Consider the following 18,667-nt stretch of genomic DNA (forward strand, 5'->3'; position numbering starts at 1 on the left):
ATGTTTGTAACCAAACAGTTTTTTAGCACCCTTGACTTTCATAGTATTTTTTCCTACTATGGGAGTCAATGGTGCTCCCTGCTTGTTTATAAATATCTTCATTCAATTTAAACTGGTTTGTAACAAGTAAATAATGCCAGAATTGTCTTTTTTGGATGAACTATGCCTTTATGTATGTGAAAGACAACTCACGGTCCAGTCGACGCTGCTGCAGATCTCTTTCTGGGGTTCACTTTTGGCAGGTAAAGAGCTACTAGACTGGGCAGGGTTTTGTTGCACGCCCGTTTTGGCGATGGCTTTCCTGAAAGACACACAATCAAAAAAAAAAATTAAACAGACTAAGCTGTGCTCATCAGTTTTTCAAAATAAAATATCATTTATAAATAAAATATGTGCGTAGAAGTTTGAGGAATACAAAGGGCAGAGATTGTATAACAGGTGTAAAATAATTATTAATTTTAAATTGTATTCCTTGGTTTCCATAAATTTACCCAGAAGGCCTTTAGGGCATATTTTGAATGTGTGAGTTTTATGCCCATATCAATCAATAATACTTTTTTCACCAGCCACCCACACTGAGCAATAAAAAGCACGGCTTACAGATCTCTGGGCTTTTCTGCCTGACATCTATTTTCCATATTCTATAAAAACCTCTCTTTTAAACAAAAACTGGAGATTTTCATGATATATTTCACAATCTGTCGGATGCAGAACATGAAATCTTGCTAAACAAAAGAAACAATGAAATCAAACCTAACTACACTGTAAAACAACTCCTTGTTGCACTTAAATGTTAAGTTTAATCAACTTTTATTTACAATATATTTCAACTTTCTTGACTATTGAAGAGTTGCGAAATAAAGTTGAAATAACTTAAGCTAAACTTCTCACTAGTCAAGAAAGTTGATTAAACTTTTATTTTAAAGTGTACCGAAATATATTTTAAATTCACTTCATTTCAATCCAAACGTACAATAAATCAAATGAGATCATCTCTTTGTGCTTCATGTTACAGTACAACAACAAACAGGGGAGAATACAGATGTTGTCTCAACTTGTACACGTTGCCACAACAAATAAACAAAACCAAATGCGAGCACACAGGCAACACGTTTGTAAAGGCAAAGATTGTCAGGTAGCTTCGGGCGGGGCGTTTCCAAGGTTTTTTGTAAAGCTTTTGTAATGAAAAACGTGCTCCCTTTTGACCTTTGTGTCCTAATCCCTACCGAGCAAATCAGTGAAGCTTAGCAACCTGTTGATGGGAAGCCCACCGGGCGTTCAGTAGCAACGATGAGTCACGTTACCCCGCTACGCTAGCAGCTGTGCTAATGAGCCAGCGCCATGGAGCTCGTATCCACGGGATGGAGAATGAGAAGGTCAATGTGGTAAAAAAGTGTTACAACTGCCTGATCTCTAAATTTTTACTCACATGAGAAATGACTATGGATATCCACTTCAAAGAAATGACCTTGATGCAAATATACTACAAGATATAATTGTAATATCAAAAATGCATGCAAGTAGGAGCATGTATGGTTCGGTACATACTAGCAACCTAATAGCACCTATTAGGTAAGAAAAGTTAAACCAGATGCAGTCCACTACTTTTTTGATTCATTTATTTTGTTTGTTTATTATGAAAATATAAATTCTATGGTGTCGTACACCATTTCCATCCAATCTGGCAAGACGAAACAGTGACTACAAAAAATGAAAGTTTTACGTACGACAGGAATCCGCTCCAAGACTCCAGCCTGGGGTCGTAATAAGCCTCTAGGAGAGGATTGAGAGCCCCCTGACCCCTGTAGCAGGTGGAGCTTCTTCGGTTTGGTAGCGGCAGGCCTCTCCCCGGCCAAGGGCTTCCTGCTTTAGAGATGGTGGAAACCCGTCTGCGGCGCCTCCTCTGGCTGCTGCGGCAGTAGCGGCCATGCGGGGCCGTCTCCGCGTGCCCGTAATGCGACGAATTCCTCCGAAGGCAGCGTGGAACTCGTATCAGCGGGTGGGCCTGGACCCGCTCCGCCACCGCAGCCAGAGGAAGGCAGTCCTGCTGGCACAAGATGCCGGACTCTTTGATCTCCAAATCCGATATGTCGGCCTCCTCCGGGAGCTCTTCGAACGGGTCTGTGCGCCGGCTGTCGTCCGAGTCTTCGCTGGATTCTTCGCTGTCACTATCCCCCTCCGAGAGCACGTCTGTGTGGCTTCTGAACTTCGGGGTGCTTCCCTTGAGCTCCACCTGTCCTGGCAGTGCAGTGCGAGCATCCTCATCCTCTTCTTCCTCTTCGGTCATCTGGATCAGGCTGGCCAGCAGCATGGATGGACCCAGGAGGTGAGTGTCAATGTTGCGGAGTTTGCCTACCTTCTTTCGCCGTACGGCGAAGCGTGGATTGGCCTTCGGCGTGGTGGTACTGGATCTCCGCCTGCCATTGGTCTTTAGTGACGATGCAGTTCGAGGTAACGACTGAAGCTGGACGCTCGAGCGGCGGCGATGGGACAGCGCGGTCGACGGAAGCCCTACGCTGGAGCGGCGCCGAGCACGGCTTGTTGGCACCGCAATGCTCGGCCTTCTGTGGCGGCAGGGTTCGGGTCCATCGTGCACCACTACTCCAACATCTTTTCTCTTGAAATGACGTCTGAAAAAAGTGTCCATGTTGGCTTTTTTTAATTTTCCGCTGAGGCTGTTGGTTGAAAATTTTGCCTGTAAGTATGATTCACACATTTCAGATCAACGACTTCAATGAAATCGAATCTGTTAAAATCTTGCACTGATCCTTTTTGATCGAGACTTAAACCATTAAAAACTTTGATAAGCGATGATCACAAATCTAGATCATTCACACATTTCTAAAAAAACAGATACACAACAGAGGAACAACACTCTTTACAACCCTTCTAAAAAGACCAGTTTAAACCAATATAGACGTTTTGCTGGTCTATCTTAGTTTAACTGTAGCTAAAGCTGTGCACACCAGAATTCAAAACACAATTATATATATATATATATATATATATATATATATATATATATATATTCAACAGAAAGCCATGAATGTGCTTCCAAGCCACTCGCTTTCTGTATTTTCCAGGCGTTTACACTACGCAAATTTGCCTTCCAAATCATGTTAGTACTGCTAACGTCAGATGTCTACTAGCGTGCACTGTGAACACATAAACACACACCCAATGACATGCAGGGCACTCAAGGAAATGAACCTTTGCTCGGCTCACGGGTGTCCTGATAATCACACAGGGATGACTGGGACAGATTATAAGGGCTTTTTCTGACCCTTTACCAGGGCCTGCCTGTACTAATTATGGAAACGTAACTAGTCCCGATCTCATTTAGAGACAGCCATGACCTAGACAAAATTCTCAGCAAGGAATGATACTTGCATTTCACATAAAGTGAACAGCATTACAGTAAAAACTATTTTAGTGCAAAATAAGGTGACTAGATGTTTTTTTAGGTGTTCACAAACCCATAACAATAAAAAGATGAAAAGATTCAAAAAGGTTTTGTCTTTAAGGTTTTGATTTTAATGATATCTTGACCATTGAACTAGAAAATGTCCTCACATTCACTTAAAAAAATCTGGTCACCTTCCCGCAAAATAAATAACTGTTTAACACTGACAAACTTTTCTTGTCTCTATGGAAAGAATCGTTCTTGTTCACTGGTCAGGTTAGGAAGACTTATTACAGTCTGGGTCATTACTAGTAATAAAATGGGTCATTTAGAACTAAACCACTAAAACCAATAGCCTGTGTAAAATTAGCTTCTAATAAACCTTTTAAGATCCCGTGATTGTGTTTGTTCTGGTTATCTAAAGATCAACGCTTCTGTGTGTTTACTCAACCACAGACTTAATTAAACAGCAAAGTTAAAAAGTCTTTTAATCTGCAGCAAGCAAAAAATACCTGAGAGACATTTATAAGACAACATTTATAAGATACACAAAGGATCTCATTAAAAATAAAAGTCACAACTATGATTTTTGAAAGTCTACCAAAATCTACAAACACCTGACACACTGAGTTTAATGCTTTTTAAAATATTTATAACACATTTTAATTTTATTGTAATTTCTCAAAAATGATTGTAACATGCTTTGTGTAATATAATATAAAGTATACATATATAAGTAGTTTTATTGTAAATTAGCAAAAACGATTGTAAAATTGTTTGAATAAATAAGTAGTTATTTAACATCTTATCTGTATATTCAGTCAGGTGCATAACCAATATAGACATTGAGGGGTGGCATGCCCCCCAATAATCAAAAACTTTGTTTACATTTACATTTAGTCATTTATATATTTATTTATTTATTTGGGCTGTCAAAAGATTAATCGTGATTAATCGCATACAAAATAATACAAAATAAAAGTTTGTGTTTGCGTAATATATTTGTGTGTGTATTGTGTGTAATTATTATGTATATAAAATACACAAATACATTTAAGAAATTAAAAAAAACATGTTATTTATGTATATATTTTTACATTTATATATAAAATAAACTATATAAAAATCTAAATATATAAACATATATATATTACTGTAAATGTTTCTTAAATACATACATGCATGTTTGTGTATTTATATACTCAAAATAATTACACAAAGTGCACACACACATATATTAAGCAAAAATAAACTTTTATTTTGTATGTGATTAATCGCGATTAATCTTTTGACAGCCCTAATATATATAAACCCAATGTTTAAGATGTGATTACGGCCTTGATATTGGTGCCATTTTTTTATATACTTACAAATGAAATACACTAGTAAGCTAGCATTAAATATTACAAAGTTTACTCTTTCTAAATTATGAGACTTTAACCTCGATTACTCACACAGGGTCACACATTTGCGTTACTCAAAGCTTTATGCATTTACAAGATGATCCGTACTCACAAACACTACCAGGAACCGCAACTGATCTAAACTCAATGCCAAATGTACCTGTGTAATATAACTTCTAAAGCTCATTTCCTATTAACAAACATTCAACAGAAAGACATTATACGACCTGAGAGATGAGCTGCATCCCCGAGCGCCTGCTCAAATTGATAGAGGGAGTCCAAAAGACGAACAGGTGAGCGTGACACAACCCCCCCCCCCCCCCCCCCACACACACACACACACACACAGAAATCAGAGATGAGCACAACCTCACGCCTGCAGGAGGAGAAGCCCCACTATCACACAAACACACAGCCCACCAGGACACCAGTGGCACACATCACAGAGAGAAGAAGCATTGACTGTGCAGGATACAGCCGGCAGGAGGGGAAACAGGGCTCATCGAAGGCTCTGGTTTAAAATAACGACCAATTATCAGCTTAACGCTCGCGTGTGCAAGACACACAACAGCAGAAAACATCTCATGCCTGTTATCACTTCCTACATCACCCTATTCAATATTCGGTTGGTGCATGTGGTTGACATCAGGTGCATCTAATGGCTTTGATAATTATTTTCCTCATAAGCATTGTGCAAACCTGCTTCTGCATTTGAACAGACCGTTATGCATATTGCTCATGAAAAACAGCCCCAATTCTGGCACCAAACACCCACAGCTGTGAAGACGATCTGTGCGCTTGTTCCCATCAGAGCGGCAACAGGTTTATGATTTTAAAGCATTGTAAAGCCTATCGTAAAGATGTGGGAACATTACTGTTCCTGTACATCTGTTATGTTTATTCACATCCCTAATATGACGACACGGTGACACCACTCCACCTCAAAGCACAATGCAAGTCATTTACATTTCAAGGCCTTGGCACTGTTGCATTATGGATCAGGTGAGAGAACACGGGCTACATAAATGTGCTTGAATATTAATTTAGTAACCTATAACGTTGCCGTTTTGTTACACTAGGGGTTTGTCTTTTATCAGTCTAGCTTTAAATACACAGCGCCAATGGGATCACTTGATTGCACCCCTTGTTCTGCCGCGGGTGACGGATGCGCACACAACTGGAGACTATGTGGAAGTAATTATCGTCTTTTAAGGGATGGGAGAGAGACCTGACTGGCTGTTTTCAAGAAGTGCAGCATCATGGCAACCAAATCTGATAGCTGGAATGGTAAACTTGAGAATAAGATTGGATTTGATATAAACAATGGTGTAAAAGAAACACAGCTTTGTGGTACACTGCAAAAAAAATGATTTTCAAGAAAAAAAATTCTTAGTATTTTTGTCTTGTTTTCTGTAAAAAATATCTAAAAATTCTTAAATTAAGATGCTTTTTCTTGATGAGCAAAACGACCCAAGAAAATACCGGTAAGTCTAGTTTTTAGACCAAAAATATAAAATTTAAGTAATTTTGTGCATAAAACAAGCAAAAAAATCTGCCAATGGGGTAAGCAAACTAAATTCAAGAAAAATTCAAGAAAAATTAGCTTATCCCATTGGCAAGAAAAAGCATCTTAATTTAAGAATTGATATTTTTATTGAAAACAAGACAAAAATACTAAGAATTTTTTTTCTTGAAAATAATTTTTTGCAGTGTAATAATTAACTCATTTGCACTCAGTTACTTTTCCAGTACAATATAAAAAAACGAACTCCCTTTAAAAGCGATAAAGTCAACGACTCCGAAAATGGTTATACTTCAGTAACTCATGCCGGATTTAAACTACAACCTTTAAGGATCTTTTATCACATATTTAAACGTTAAAAGAATAGTTGACCTAAATATGACATGGCAAAACATGCATATGACAACAACTTACAAGACATGCAAGAACCAGTGAGATTCGACATTATCAACATGTTGCCAGATTTGAATGTACTGTATCGGTATGTTTCAATTGATATGCAACATATTGCTTGCTTAATATGCTTAAAATGTGTCTCATTTTGCTATCGGAAGACATTTATTAATCCAATTAATTCATGGATGGATGTGCTTTTTACAGCGTTGGAAAATAACATGATGGCATTTTTATATTACATTATTTGTTCGTATTCAGCTGAAAAAGGAAGTCATATACATCTGGGAATGCAATAAAGATGTATAAATTATAGGGGAATTTTAAAATATTCATTTTTAGATGTACAGCATTTTACTTTTTAATATGATATATTTATTATTTATATATATTTATGCTTTGGCAGACGCTTTTATCCAAGCGACAGTGCATTACAAGGAATACAATAAGTCTTTAATATGAAAGACTTAAATGTCATTTGGATGACATTAGTTTATATGAAGTATATATAGTTATGTAATGTCACATAAATAATAAGATGAAAAATGTATTCTGGATTAGAAATGTGATTTATCAGACAGCATTAGACAGGAAAAGCCTAGACTATATCACCACCTGCTGGATAAAAAATGCTCAACTCGTGAATTAGTCCCACCTCGGGGCAGCCCAGCTTCACACAGGTCAACAAAAATATCAACAGCCACAAAAATGAAGAAAAACAGCAATGTGACTTAAGCAGTGTGCTATAAATATCTGGAGAAATGTGACACGAAATTGCTCCAGGCCATGGACGGTCACAGGATGAACGTATTTTGTCATCTAAGTTCTGCAAAACTAATCAGTTCCTATGATTGTCCTTCCTACACCACATCGATTCACAGTTACAAAGTCTTTACGCACTCAATCTAAACTTAGTGAGCTATTCATGAAAAGACAAAGAATCTATGGGCTGAATGTTTGTTGTTTCTATTTTTGGCACGGCAGCATTGCTTGAGTTATTTTTAGAGCATATTTGAGATGCCCGTCTATTTCGGTACATGACATCATTTCCTTTTAATTCCTCTTAATCTCGCCAACAGCCTGTTCCTGTAAATGGCGGGGTGCATCCTGGTACCCGAAGAGCTCCAAGGAAAACCACATATTTTTTTATACAACCACATAGAGATCTTTGGAAATTCACCCAGAGACTCTGGCCCTGATCCATACTTAGCCATAGCACAAAACGTGATGATAAAGATAGCTACAGAAATGGGCCTGTTTCTCTACGGGGCGGAACAGTGCAGCCATGCAAATGAAGTCATACGAACTGGGACATGGGGCACCAGGTGCTCAATGAAACCTACGTCTACCTACAACCTGACAAAAACAATTAAGAAAAAGTGCTTAGGTTAGGTGCTGAACTTTCGGTGGAATCCGGTCAGAACTGTCTGTACCGTGCTGATACACATCCCTCAGATGTCCAAACCTTGTATGGCATTCTCATATTACACACATCAACAGGTGATTCATCAGCATGTAGAAAAGGTGGAGCACGCATCACACACACACCAGGATGGATGGGGTTTATATGTTACTTGTGGATAGAGGGATGGACAATGGGTGAACCCTACGCACAGGTTTTTGACTGGTTTCACATAAATCACGAAGATGGGAAAGATGCATAACTATATATTGTCAAAAGAAAGCAAAGCCTTGTCATACACTATCAGAGAACAATGGCCCAAAGCTGTCAATGAGGCGGAACCCCTTAACAGGTCCTAGTATGTACCATTTAGGTACAGATTTGGTACCTACTAATATGTTCCTCTTAGGTACTAATATACAATCTTTTGTATCAAATATCTAGGCCTACTCTTTTGTAAAGTGATCTCTTTTGTACCAATATGTACCTCTGAGGTACTAATATGCACTCTCTGGTAACAATATGTCCCGTGAGGTACTAATATGCACTCTTTGGTACCAATATGTACATTTGATGTACTATGATGTACTCTTTGGTACCAATATGTACATTCGATGTTCTAATATGCACTCTTTGGTACCGACATGTCCCTCTAAGGTGCTAATATGCACTCTTTGGTCCCGATATGTTCCTCTAAGGAACTATGTGAATTATTTGGTACCAACATGTACATCCGGTGTACTAATATGCACTCTTTGGTACCAATATGTTCCTCTGATGTACTAATATGAATTCTTTGGTAGCAATATGTACCTCTGAGAAACTATGTGAACTCTTTGGTACAAATATGTACATGTGATGTACTAATATGCACCCTTTGGTAGCAATATGTATATTCGACGTTCTAATATGCACTCTTTGGTACCAACATGTCCCTCTTAGGTGCTAATATGCACTCTTTGGCCCGATATGTTCCTCTAAGGAACTATGTGAATTCTTTGGTACCAACATGTACATCCGGTGTACTAATATGCACCCTCTGGAACCAATATGTCCATCTGAGGTACTAATATGCACTCTAGCATACCAATATGTCCCTATGAGGTACTAATATGAACTCTTTGGTACAAATATGTACATGTGATGTACTAATATCCACTCTTTGGTACCAATATGTATATTCGATGTTCTAATATGCACTCTTTGGTACCAACATGTCCCTCTTAGGTGCTAATATGCACTCTTTGGCCCGATATGTTCCTCTAAGGAACTATGTGAATTCTTTGGTACCAACATGTACATCCGGTGTACTAATATGCACTCTCTGGTACCAATAAGTATCTCTGAGGTACTAATATGCACTATTTGGTACCAATAAGTCTCTCTGAGGTACTAATATGAACTCTTTGGTACAAACATGTACATGTGATGTACGAATATGCACTCTTTGGTACCAATATGTATATTCGATGTTCTAATATGCACTCTTTGGTACCAACATGTCCCTCTTAGGTGCTAATATGCACTCTTTGGCCCGATATGTTCCTCTTAGGAACTATGTGAATTCTTTGGTACCAACATGTACATCCGGTGTACTAATATGCACTCTCTGGTACCAATAAGTCTCTCTGAGGTACTAATATGCACTATTTGGTACCAATAAGTCTCTCTGAGGTACTAATATGCACTCTCTGGTACTAATATGTCCATCTGAGGTACTAATATGCACTCTAGCATACCAGTATGTCCCTTTGAGGTACTAATATGAACTCTTTGGTACAAATATGTACATGTGATGTACTAATATGCACTATTTGGTACCAATAAGTCTCTCTGAGGTACTAATATGCACTCTTTGGTACCAATATGTATATTCGATGTTCTAATATGCACTCTTTGGTACCAACATGTCCCTCTTAGGTGCTAATATGCACTCTTTGGCCCGATATGTTCCTCTTAGGAACTATGTGAATTCTTTGGTACCAACATGTACATCCGGTGTACTAATATGCACTCTCTGGTACCAATAAGTCTCTCTGAGGTACTAATATGCACTATTTGGCACCAATAAGTCTCTCTGGGGTACTAATATGCACTCTCTGGTACTAATATGTCCATCTGAGGTACTAATATGCACTCTAGCATACCAATAAGTCCCTTTGAGGTACTAATATGAACTCTTTGGTACAAATATGTACATGTGATGTACTAATATGCACTCTTTGGTACCAATATGTATATTCGATGTTCTAATATGCACTCTTTGGTACCAACATGTCCCTCTTAGGTGCTAATATGCACTCTTTGGCCCGATATGTTCCTCTAAGGAACTATGTGAATTCTTTGGTACCAACATGTACATCCGGTGTACTAATATGCACTCTCTGGTACCAATATGTCCCTCTGAGGTACTAATATGCACTATTTGGTACCAATATGTACCCCCTAGTAACTAATATGCACTTTTTGGTACCAATAAGTCTCTCTGAGGTACTAATATGCAGTCTTTGGTACCAATATGTACCCCCTAGTAACTAATATGCACTTTTTGGTACCAATAAGTCTCTCTGAGGTACTAATATGCACTATTTGGTACCAATAAGTCTCTCTGAGGTACTAATATGTACTCTCTGTTACTAATATGTCCATCTGAGGTCCTAAATTGCACTCTACCGTACTAATAAGTCTCTCTGAGGTACTAATATGCACTCTTTGGTCCCAATAAGTCCATCTGAGGTACTAATATGCACTCAATCGTACCAATATGTCCCTCTAAGGTACTAATATGCACTCTTTGGTACTAATACGTCCCTCTGAGGTACAAATATGCACTCTTTGGTACCAATATGTATCCCCGTCCCGAGGAACTAATATGCACTCTCTGGTAGCAATATGTCCCTCTGAGGTACTAATATGCACTCTTTTGTACCAATAAGTCTCTCTGAGGTACTAATATGCACTCTTTTTGCACTAATATGCTATTGTTGCACATGCATAATTTTCGTTTGTTAAAGTAGATTTAGTTTAAATATTATTTTAAGGTATTTGCTCATACATTTTCATTTTACTGTGAATGTTACACATTTACCTGAACCTGGGCTTTCAGTTTATAAAGATGACTGATCATGGTGAATGGCACAAAGACTGTCTGTTCTGGTGGGGATAGAGGTTGTGCTACACTATAGTTCTGAGGTTTATTGCCTTTCTCGTGGATCATCATTGTCACGAGTTTGAGTAACGCAGGTTTATTTTCTGCAGAGTTTCATATCAGACTACAACTTGCAACGAGTCCGAGCGCATCTCTTTGGGGCGACTTTTTGAAAGGTGGATTTCAAACTGACTATGAATCTTGCACAAAGCACCATCAAGGCGTTTCATTAATTTTTAAATGCAAGCGATAGCCTAGTTTTGTCACAGTTTATGATGCAGACGCGATGTGTAATATGTCTGTTGAATAAGCGCTTTAAATCCAAACCGCTTAAAATAGCCGTCAGGTTCAGAAATATAGATTAGACATTATGTCGCACTGATTCTAAAATAACATTATGAAAAAAAGACACACATGACTACAAGATTTGCTTGTTTTATGGTGCCTTTTCTGTCACTACTGCTGCTTCCTCTTAGGTACTAATATACAATCTTTTGTATCAAATATCTAGGCCTACTCTTTTGTAAAGTGATCTCTTTTGTACCAATATGTACCTCTGAGGTACTAATATGCACTCTCTGGTAACAATATGTCCCGTGAGGTACTAATATGCACTCTTTGGTACCAATATGTACATTTGATGTACTATGATGTACTCTTTGGTACCAATATGTACATTCGATGTTCTAATATGCACTCTTTGGTACCGACATGTCCCTCTAAGGTGCTAATATGCACTCTTTGGTCCCGATATGTTCCTCTAAGGAACTATGTGAATTATTTGGTACCAACATGTACATCCGGTGTACTAATATGCACTCTTTGGTACCAATATGTTCCTCTGATGTACTAATATGAATTCTTTGGTAGCAATATGTACCTCTGAGAAACTATGTGAACTCTTTGGTACAAATATGTACATGTGATGTACTAATATGCACCCTTTGGTAGCAATATGTATATTCGACGTTCTAATATGCACTCTTTGGTACCAACATGTCCCTCTTAGGTGCTAATATGCACTCTTTGGCCCGATATGTTCCTCTAAGGAACTATGTGAATTCTTTGGTACCAACATGTACATCCGGTGTACTAATATGCACTCTCTGGAACCAATATGTCCATCTGAGGTACTAATATGCACTCTAGCATACCAATATGTCCCTATGAGGTACTAATATGAACTCTTTGGTACAAATATGTACATGTGATGTACTAATATCCACTCTTTGGTACCAATATGTATATTCGATGTTCTAATATGCACTCTTTGGTACCAACATGTCCCTCTTAGGTGCTAATATGCACTCTTTGGCCCGATATGTTCCTCTAAGGAACTATGTGAATTCTTTGGTACCAACATGGACATCCGGTGTACTAATATGCACTCTCTGGTACCAATAAGTATCTCTGAGGTACTAATATGCACTATTTGGTACCAATAAGTCTCTCTGAGGTACTAATATGAACTCTTTGGTACAAACATGTACATGTGATGTACGAATATGCACTCTTTGGTACCAATATGTATATTCGATGTTCTAATATGCACTCTTTGGTACCAACATGTCCCTCTTAGGTGCTAATATGCACTCTTTGGCCCGATATGTTCCTCTAAGGAACTATGTGAATTCTTTGGTACCAACATGTACATCCGGTGTACTAATATGCACTCTCTGGAACCAATATGTCCCTCTGAGGTACTAATATGCACTATTTGGTACCAATAAGTCTCTCTGAGGTACTAATATGCACTCTTTGGTACCAATATGTATATTCGATGTTCTAATATGCACTCTTTGGTACCAACATGTCCCTCTTAGGTGCTAATATGCACTCTTTGGCCCGATATGTTCCTCTTAGGAACTATGTGAATTCTTTGGTACCAACATGTACATCCGGTGTACTAATATGCACTCTCTGGTACCAATAAGTCTCTCTGAGGTACTAATATGCACTATTTGGCACCAATAAGTCTCTCTGGGGTACTAATATGCACTCTCTGGTACTAATATGTCCATCTGAGGTACTAATATGCACTCTAGCATACCAATAAGTCCCTTTGAGGTACTAATATGAACTCTTTGGTACAAATATGTACATGTGATGTACTAATATGCACTCTTTGGTACCAATATGTATATTCGATGTTCTAATATGCACTCTTTGGTACCAACATGTCCCTCTTAGGTGCTAATATGCACTCTTTGGCCCGATATGTTCCTCTAAGGAACTATGTGAATTCTTTGGTACCAACATGTACATCCGGTGTACTAATATGCACTCTCTGGTACCAATATGTCCCTCTGAGGTACTAATATGCACTATTTGGTACCAATATGTACCCCCTAGTAACTAATATGCACTTTTTGGTACCAATAAGTCTCTCTGAGGTACTAATATGCACTCTTTGGTACCAATATGTACCCCCTAGTAACTAATATGCACTTTTTGGTACCAATAAGTCTCTCTGAGGTACTAATATGCACTATTTGGTACCAATAAGTCTCTCTGAGGTACTAATATGTACTCTCTGTTACTAATATGTCCATCTGAGGTCCTAAATTGCACTCTACCGTACTAATAAGTCTCTCTGAGGTACTAATATGCACTCTTTGGTCCCAATAAGTCCATCTGAGGTACTAATATGCACTCAATCGTACCAATATGTCCCTCTAAGGTACTAATATGCACTCTTTGGTACTAATACGTCCCTCTGAGGTACAAATATGCACTCTTTGGTACCAATATGTATCCCCGTCCCGAGGAACTAATATGCACTCTCTGGTAGCAATATGTCCCTCTGAGGTACTAATATGCACTCTTTTGTACCAATAAGTCTCTCTGAGGTACTAATATGCACTCTTTTTGCACTAATATGCTATTGTTGCACATGCATAATTTTCGTTTGTTAAAGTAGATTTAGTTTAAATATTATTTTAAGGTATTTGCTCATACATTTTCATTTTACTGTGAATGTTACACATTTACCTGAACCTGGGCTTTCAGTTTATAAAGATGACTGATCATGGTGAATGGCACAAAGACTGTCTGTTCTGGTGGGGATAGAGGTTGTGCTACACTATAGTTCTGAGGTTTATTGCCTTTCTCGTGGATCATCATTGTCACGAGTTTGAGTAACGCAGGTTTATTTTCTGCAGAGTTTCATATCAGACTACAACTTGCAACGAGTCCGAGCGCATCTCTTTGGGGCGACTTTTTGAAAGGTGGATTTCAAACTGACTATGAATCTTGCACAAAGCACCATCAAGGCGTTTCATTAATTTTTAAATGCAAGCGATAGCCTAGTTTTGTCACAGTTTATGATGCAGACGCGATGTGTAATATGTCTGTTGAATTAGCGCTTTAAATCCAAACCGCTTAAAATAGCCGTCAGGTTCAGAAATATAGATTAGACATTATGTCGCACTGATTCTAAAATAACATTATGAAAAAAAGACACACATGACTACAAGATTTGCTTGTTTTATGGTGCCTTTTCTGTCACTACTGCTGCTTCCTGAGGGGACATTTATAATCTTCAGATATTTTATTTTGGTCCGCTGGCTAAATTAAATGCGCACCTTCAAGTCTATACGGCCAAGCACGTGCACAACTTAAAGGGGACATGTAATGTTTTGTACATATATTTTACATTTTTAGCAAAAAAAGCTTTAGGTTAGGCATCATTTGGCAGAACCTCTGCAGTTCCAGGGGGTCCGCGGATCCCAGGTTGAAGACCCATGCTCTAAGGCACTAATATGCACTCTTTGGTACCGATATGTACCCCTGAGGAACGAATATGCACTCTCTGGTACCAATATGTTCCTCTGAGGTACCTATATGCACTCTTTGGTACCAATATGTCCATCTGAGGTACTAATATGCACTCTTTGGTACCAATATGTACCCCTGAGGTACTAATATGCACTCTTTGGTACCAATATGTACCTCTAAGAAATTTTGTGAACTCTTGGTACCAATATGTACCTCTGAGGAACTATGTGAACTCTTTGGTACCAATATGTACCTCTGAGAAACTATGTGAACTCTTTGGTACCCATATGTACATCCAATGTACTAATATGCACTCTTTGAAACCAATATGTACCCCTGAGGAACAAATGTGATCTCTTTGGTACCAATGTGTACTTCTGAAGTACTAATATGCACTCTTTGGTACCAATATGTACCTCTGAGGAAATATGTGAACTCTTTGGTACCAATATGTACCTCTGAGGAACTATGTATGTACCTCTGAGGTACTAATATGCACTATCTGGTACCAATATGTCCCTCTGAGGTACTAATATTCACTCGCTGAAACTCTCATTAATGCCATGAAAACATTCTTGCAATGTGGAAAAAATATTTTCTTCTTAAAAAAAAAATTATAACAACAATGAAATCCCGTTTGGACACATTGCAGTAGTAAAAATCCCGAAAGTAAAATGTCTATTTTTTTTTTTTAAATAGCGTCACAAATGTCAAAATTGTTAATGTCTGTAACACATACTGTCCAGGACGAGTTTTAAACCTGAACAATATTCAGGAGTCAGAGTCTGTTCAAATCCCTAAGACATAACAGTGATGCTTGCCTTAGAAATCACACCTGTTGTGCTATCTGAAAAAGTAAATCTAAAGCGGACACTAAAACACATCCCTCATTTCATGGATGAATGAGCCCCTCACCCAGCCACACAGGCAAATTTCTTCTCAAAGTCTCATTTGGAAAAACTGGTTTTTCATGCTCAGAAATAGAGCAAGGGAACTTCCATTGTCTGCAGCGCAATCAAAGCCAACTGCAAAACCTGCAAACATTCCAGAGTCAAAGTTAAACCATAATCTGTTTCTGTTCTGGGTTACATGATGATGATGATGATGATGATGATGTGTTCGTAATTGACTGGACACTTCTGAATGCAGAGAAGTGCAAAAAAAACTTTATTACAAATCTGGGAGGAGAAGTATTTGGAAGTCAAAGTGTTCTGATTGAATGTGGGTGTAGCAAAGAACATGACACAGGACTTAAGAGCCTGAAACCGATATGCATATTCATGCCAATTAAAAAAAAACTAAAGTCAGACTTAAATGTAAGTTGTAAAAGAGAAAGATCTTTATAGGTTATTTAGATCTCTACCTAAAAGAATAAATACATTTGAAAATAATTTTGTCTCCAAAATAAGCAATACATACACACACAATACATACATTCAACACCCACACAGAAACAGTCATGCAAAGGTTTAAGGCATGCAAATACTTCTATAATCCATATCGTCTGTATTACAAAACAGTGGTTAGATGGAAAAAAACATGCATCAAATTTTTCTAATTTACTAAAATTATTAATTCCTCACTCTCTTTCACACACACAACCAGTTTGCATACAACCTTTACTATACATAGACACTAAAGTCAAGGTTAAGGTGCATGAGGTCAGAAAGGTTTAGCACAGGTAGATTGTCCCAACAGATCAGGCAATTATAGCACGCAATTAATTGCTTCTTCACTCCATTAAAGGCGCCTATTTTCAGAAAATCGCAAGAGATCGTGGGATTGATTTAGACGCCTGATGAAACTCCAAAGCGCTTTTAAAAATAGCCTGCGGCAATGCTGAAAGGAATATGTAATTGGACATACTGTATAAATGTGAGCGGTTTTAATAGGAGAAACGGTTACACTGAGGTTTGTGATGGGTTTCTCTTTGCGAGGATTTCCTAGAAGTTGAACAGTCAGGGATTACGTGACCTCAGGACAGCAGGTGGTATCTTTCGCCAATGGGCTGGTCCAAGCAAAACACAGTTTTAAATTGCAAATGCACGAATCACACATGCAGATTTTCAGTCACGAACGTTTAATGTAAAATAAAGGATATGGGGTACAAAATAACCTATTAAAACCACTTTTCTTTTGGCTCTTCAGCATTTTTTTGTATGCATATGTTTAAAATACTATTGTTGGTGCAAGTGTTCCCAAACTCATTTCACCCACCTTCTACCAAAGATCTTGAGTCCGGAGAAGCTCTTGGCGCTGTTGGGATGTGTTTGGACAGCGGGTGCTGATGTGGAGTGGTCTGAACAGGATGATGATTCGGAATCTGCTTCTACGGGATCTTCGTCATCCAGCAGAGTCTCCAAAGATCCGGAGAGCTCCTCAACCTCTCCATCCGTCTGCCAATCCGACGACTCCATCTCAGATGTCCTGCCTGGCTTCTCTTCTCACAACTTTAAATACCCTGTCCGATGAGGTCTCCATAACAAACAAACACATTGGGCGAGCAACAGAATGAGTATGTGAAAGAAAACGAGCAAGAACCGCTCTCTAAAAATCCCATCTGAGATGTAGTAAACAAACACGTTCTCTCAAGTAAACGTCCTTGGTTTGCGTAACACACAGAGTCGGGCGAGCCAAGTACGTTTCAGTCAAGCACAGCACCAGGAAGTTGGTGGTAAACTCTGGCTACTAGAGCACTGACAGTTAAGGTCCTTCTTTCCTTGTCCACGTGCAGCAGTCAACTGACTTCCTCCTTTACAACTCACGTACTACAACAAAGCTGTTTATTTGGCAAGAAGCTTCCCCCCCTCTCTCTCTCTCTTTCACTTTCTCCACTTACGCTTGCTTCAGTCACAGAGGTGTGGACTCAGTCCAGGAAGTGTCACAGCCTGTAGAAACAGGTGTAGGGCTTCTAGACATGTAGCCACATGCCGGTCTCGTTTTCAAGGTCTTTACGTCCTCTCCCGCTGTGCCAGCCTGACTGACTTGTTCACGCTCAAATGCACACTTTTAACAGGTTTTCTCTCCCTCATTACACCTCCCCCATATGTACACCTCTCACTGGCCCAAGTTAGGACAGGTGTGTGTCGCCATCTATTGGTAGATCATCAGAACTGGGCATTTGATGGTAAATCACATCAGAAGGAAACAGCTGTGACAGCAAAAGCAATACACTTCTACTAGGAAAGACTGTTATGGTTGATTTCTTTAAATATACAAGGAATGTAGAAAGGGAGAAAGTGGAAGGAAAAAATAGTGAAAAAACATCAAGACAGGAGCTTTTCTGCATTATATGTAAGTAGTGGGTGGTTTTGTTCATAAGTCATTGTTGGCCCAAGCAGTATTTCTGCAGTACCGTTGTAACTCTGAAACAGCAGAGCGGATCTGGCCTCACTCCCACTCGGATTTTACATAAAGATGGGTGGAGCGATGCCCACGCCACACTCGCTACTCTGTGCAGGGCCCGCATCCAGCCATCGGCTCCTATACCAACCTGTCCCACACATATATGCATTTCTGTTCAAGCTTAGTTATTTTAGCACAAAATGATTGACTCCTTAATAACTATCAAGCATGCCATCATCAAACGAAAGGTCTAAAACTGTTGGTAGATCCTAAT

At 38.7% G+C, this 18,667-nt stretch overlaps 1 protein-coding gene across 3 annotated transcripts in view; it reads right to left on the minus strand.

Annotated features, from left to right (window-relative positions):
- Nucleotides 1-18,239, minus strand: part of dgkzb (diacylglycerol kinase, zeta b) — a 42,281-nt gene extending 24,042 nt beyond the window's left edge. For 2 of the 3 annotated variants that reach the window (XM_065291490.2, XM_065291489.2), the window contains exons 1-2: nt 17,266-18,239; nt 193-301 (exon numbers count right to left, since the gene is read on the minus strand). In XM_065291490.2, the coding sequence (XP_065147562.1) occupies nt 193-301; nt 17,266-17,465 (309 nt within the window). In that variant the 5' untranslated portion in view covers nt 17,466-18,239. Of the gene's footprint in view, nt 1-192; nt 302-1,727; nt 2,685-17,265 lie in introns of those variants that run through there. The other variant, XM_065291492.2, reaches the window with a different exon arrangement.
- Nucleotides 18,240-18,667: the final 428 nt, after the last annotated feature.

Source organism: Paramisgurnus dabryanus, chromosome 23 (assembly GCF_030506205.2).
Source record: "Paramisgurnus dabryanus chromosome 23, PD_genome_1.1, whole genome shotgun sequence".
In the NCBI taxonomy this organism is placed as follows: domain Eukaryota; kingdom Metazoa; phylum Chordata; class Actinopteri; order Cypriniformes; family Cobitidae; genus Paramisgurnus; species Paramisgurnus dabryanus.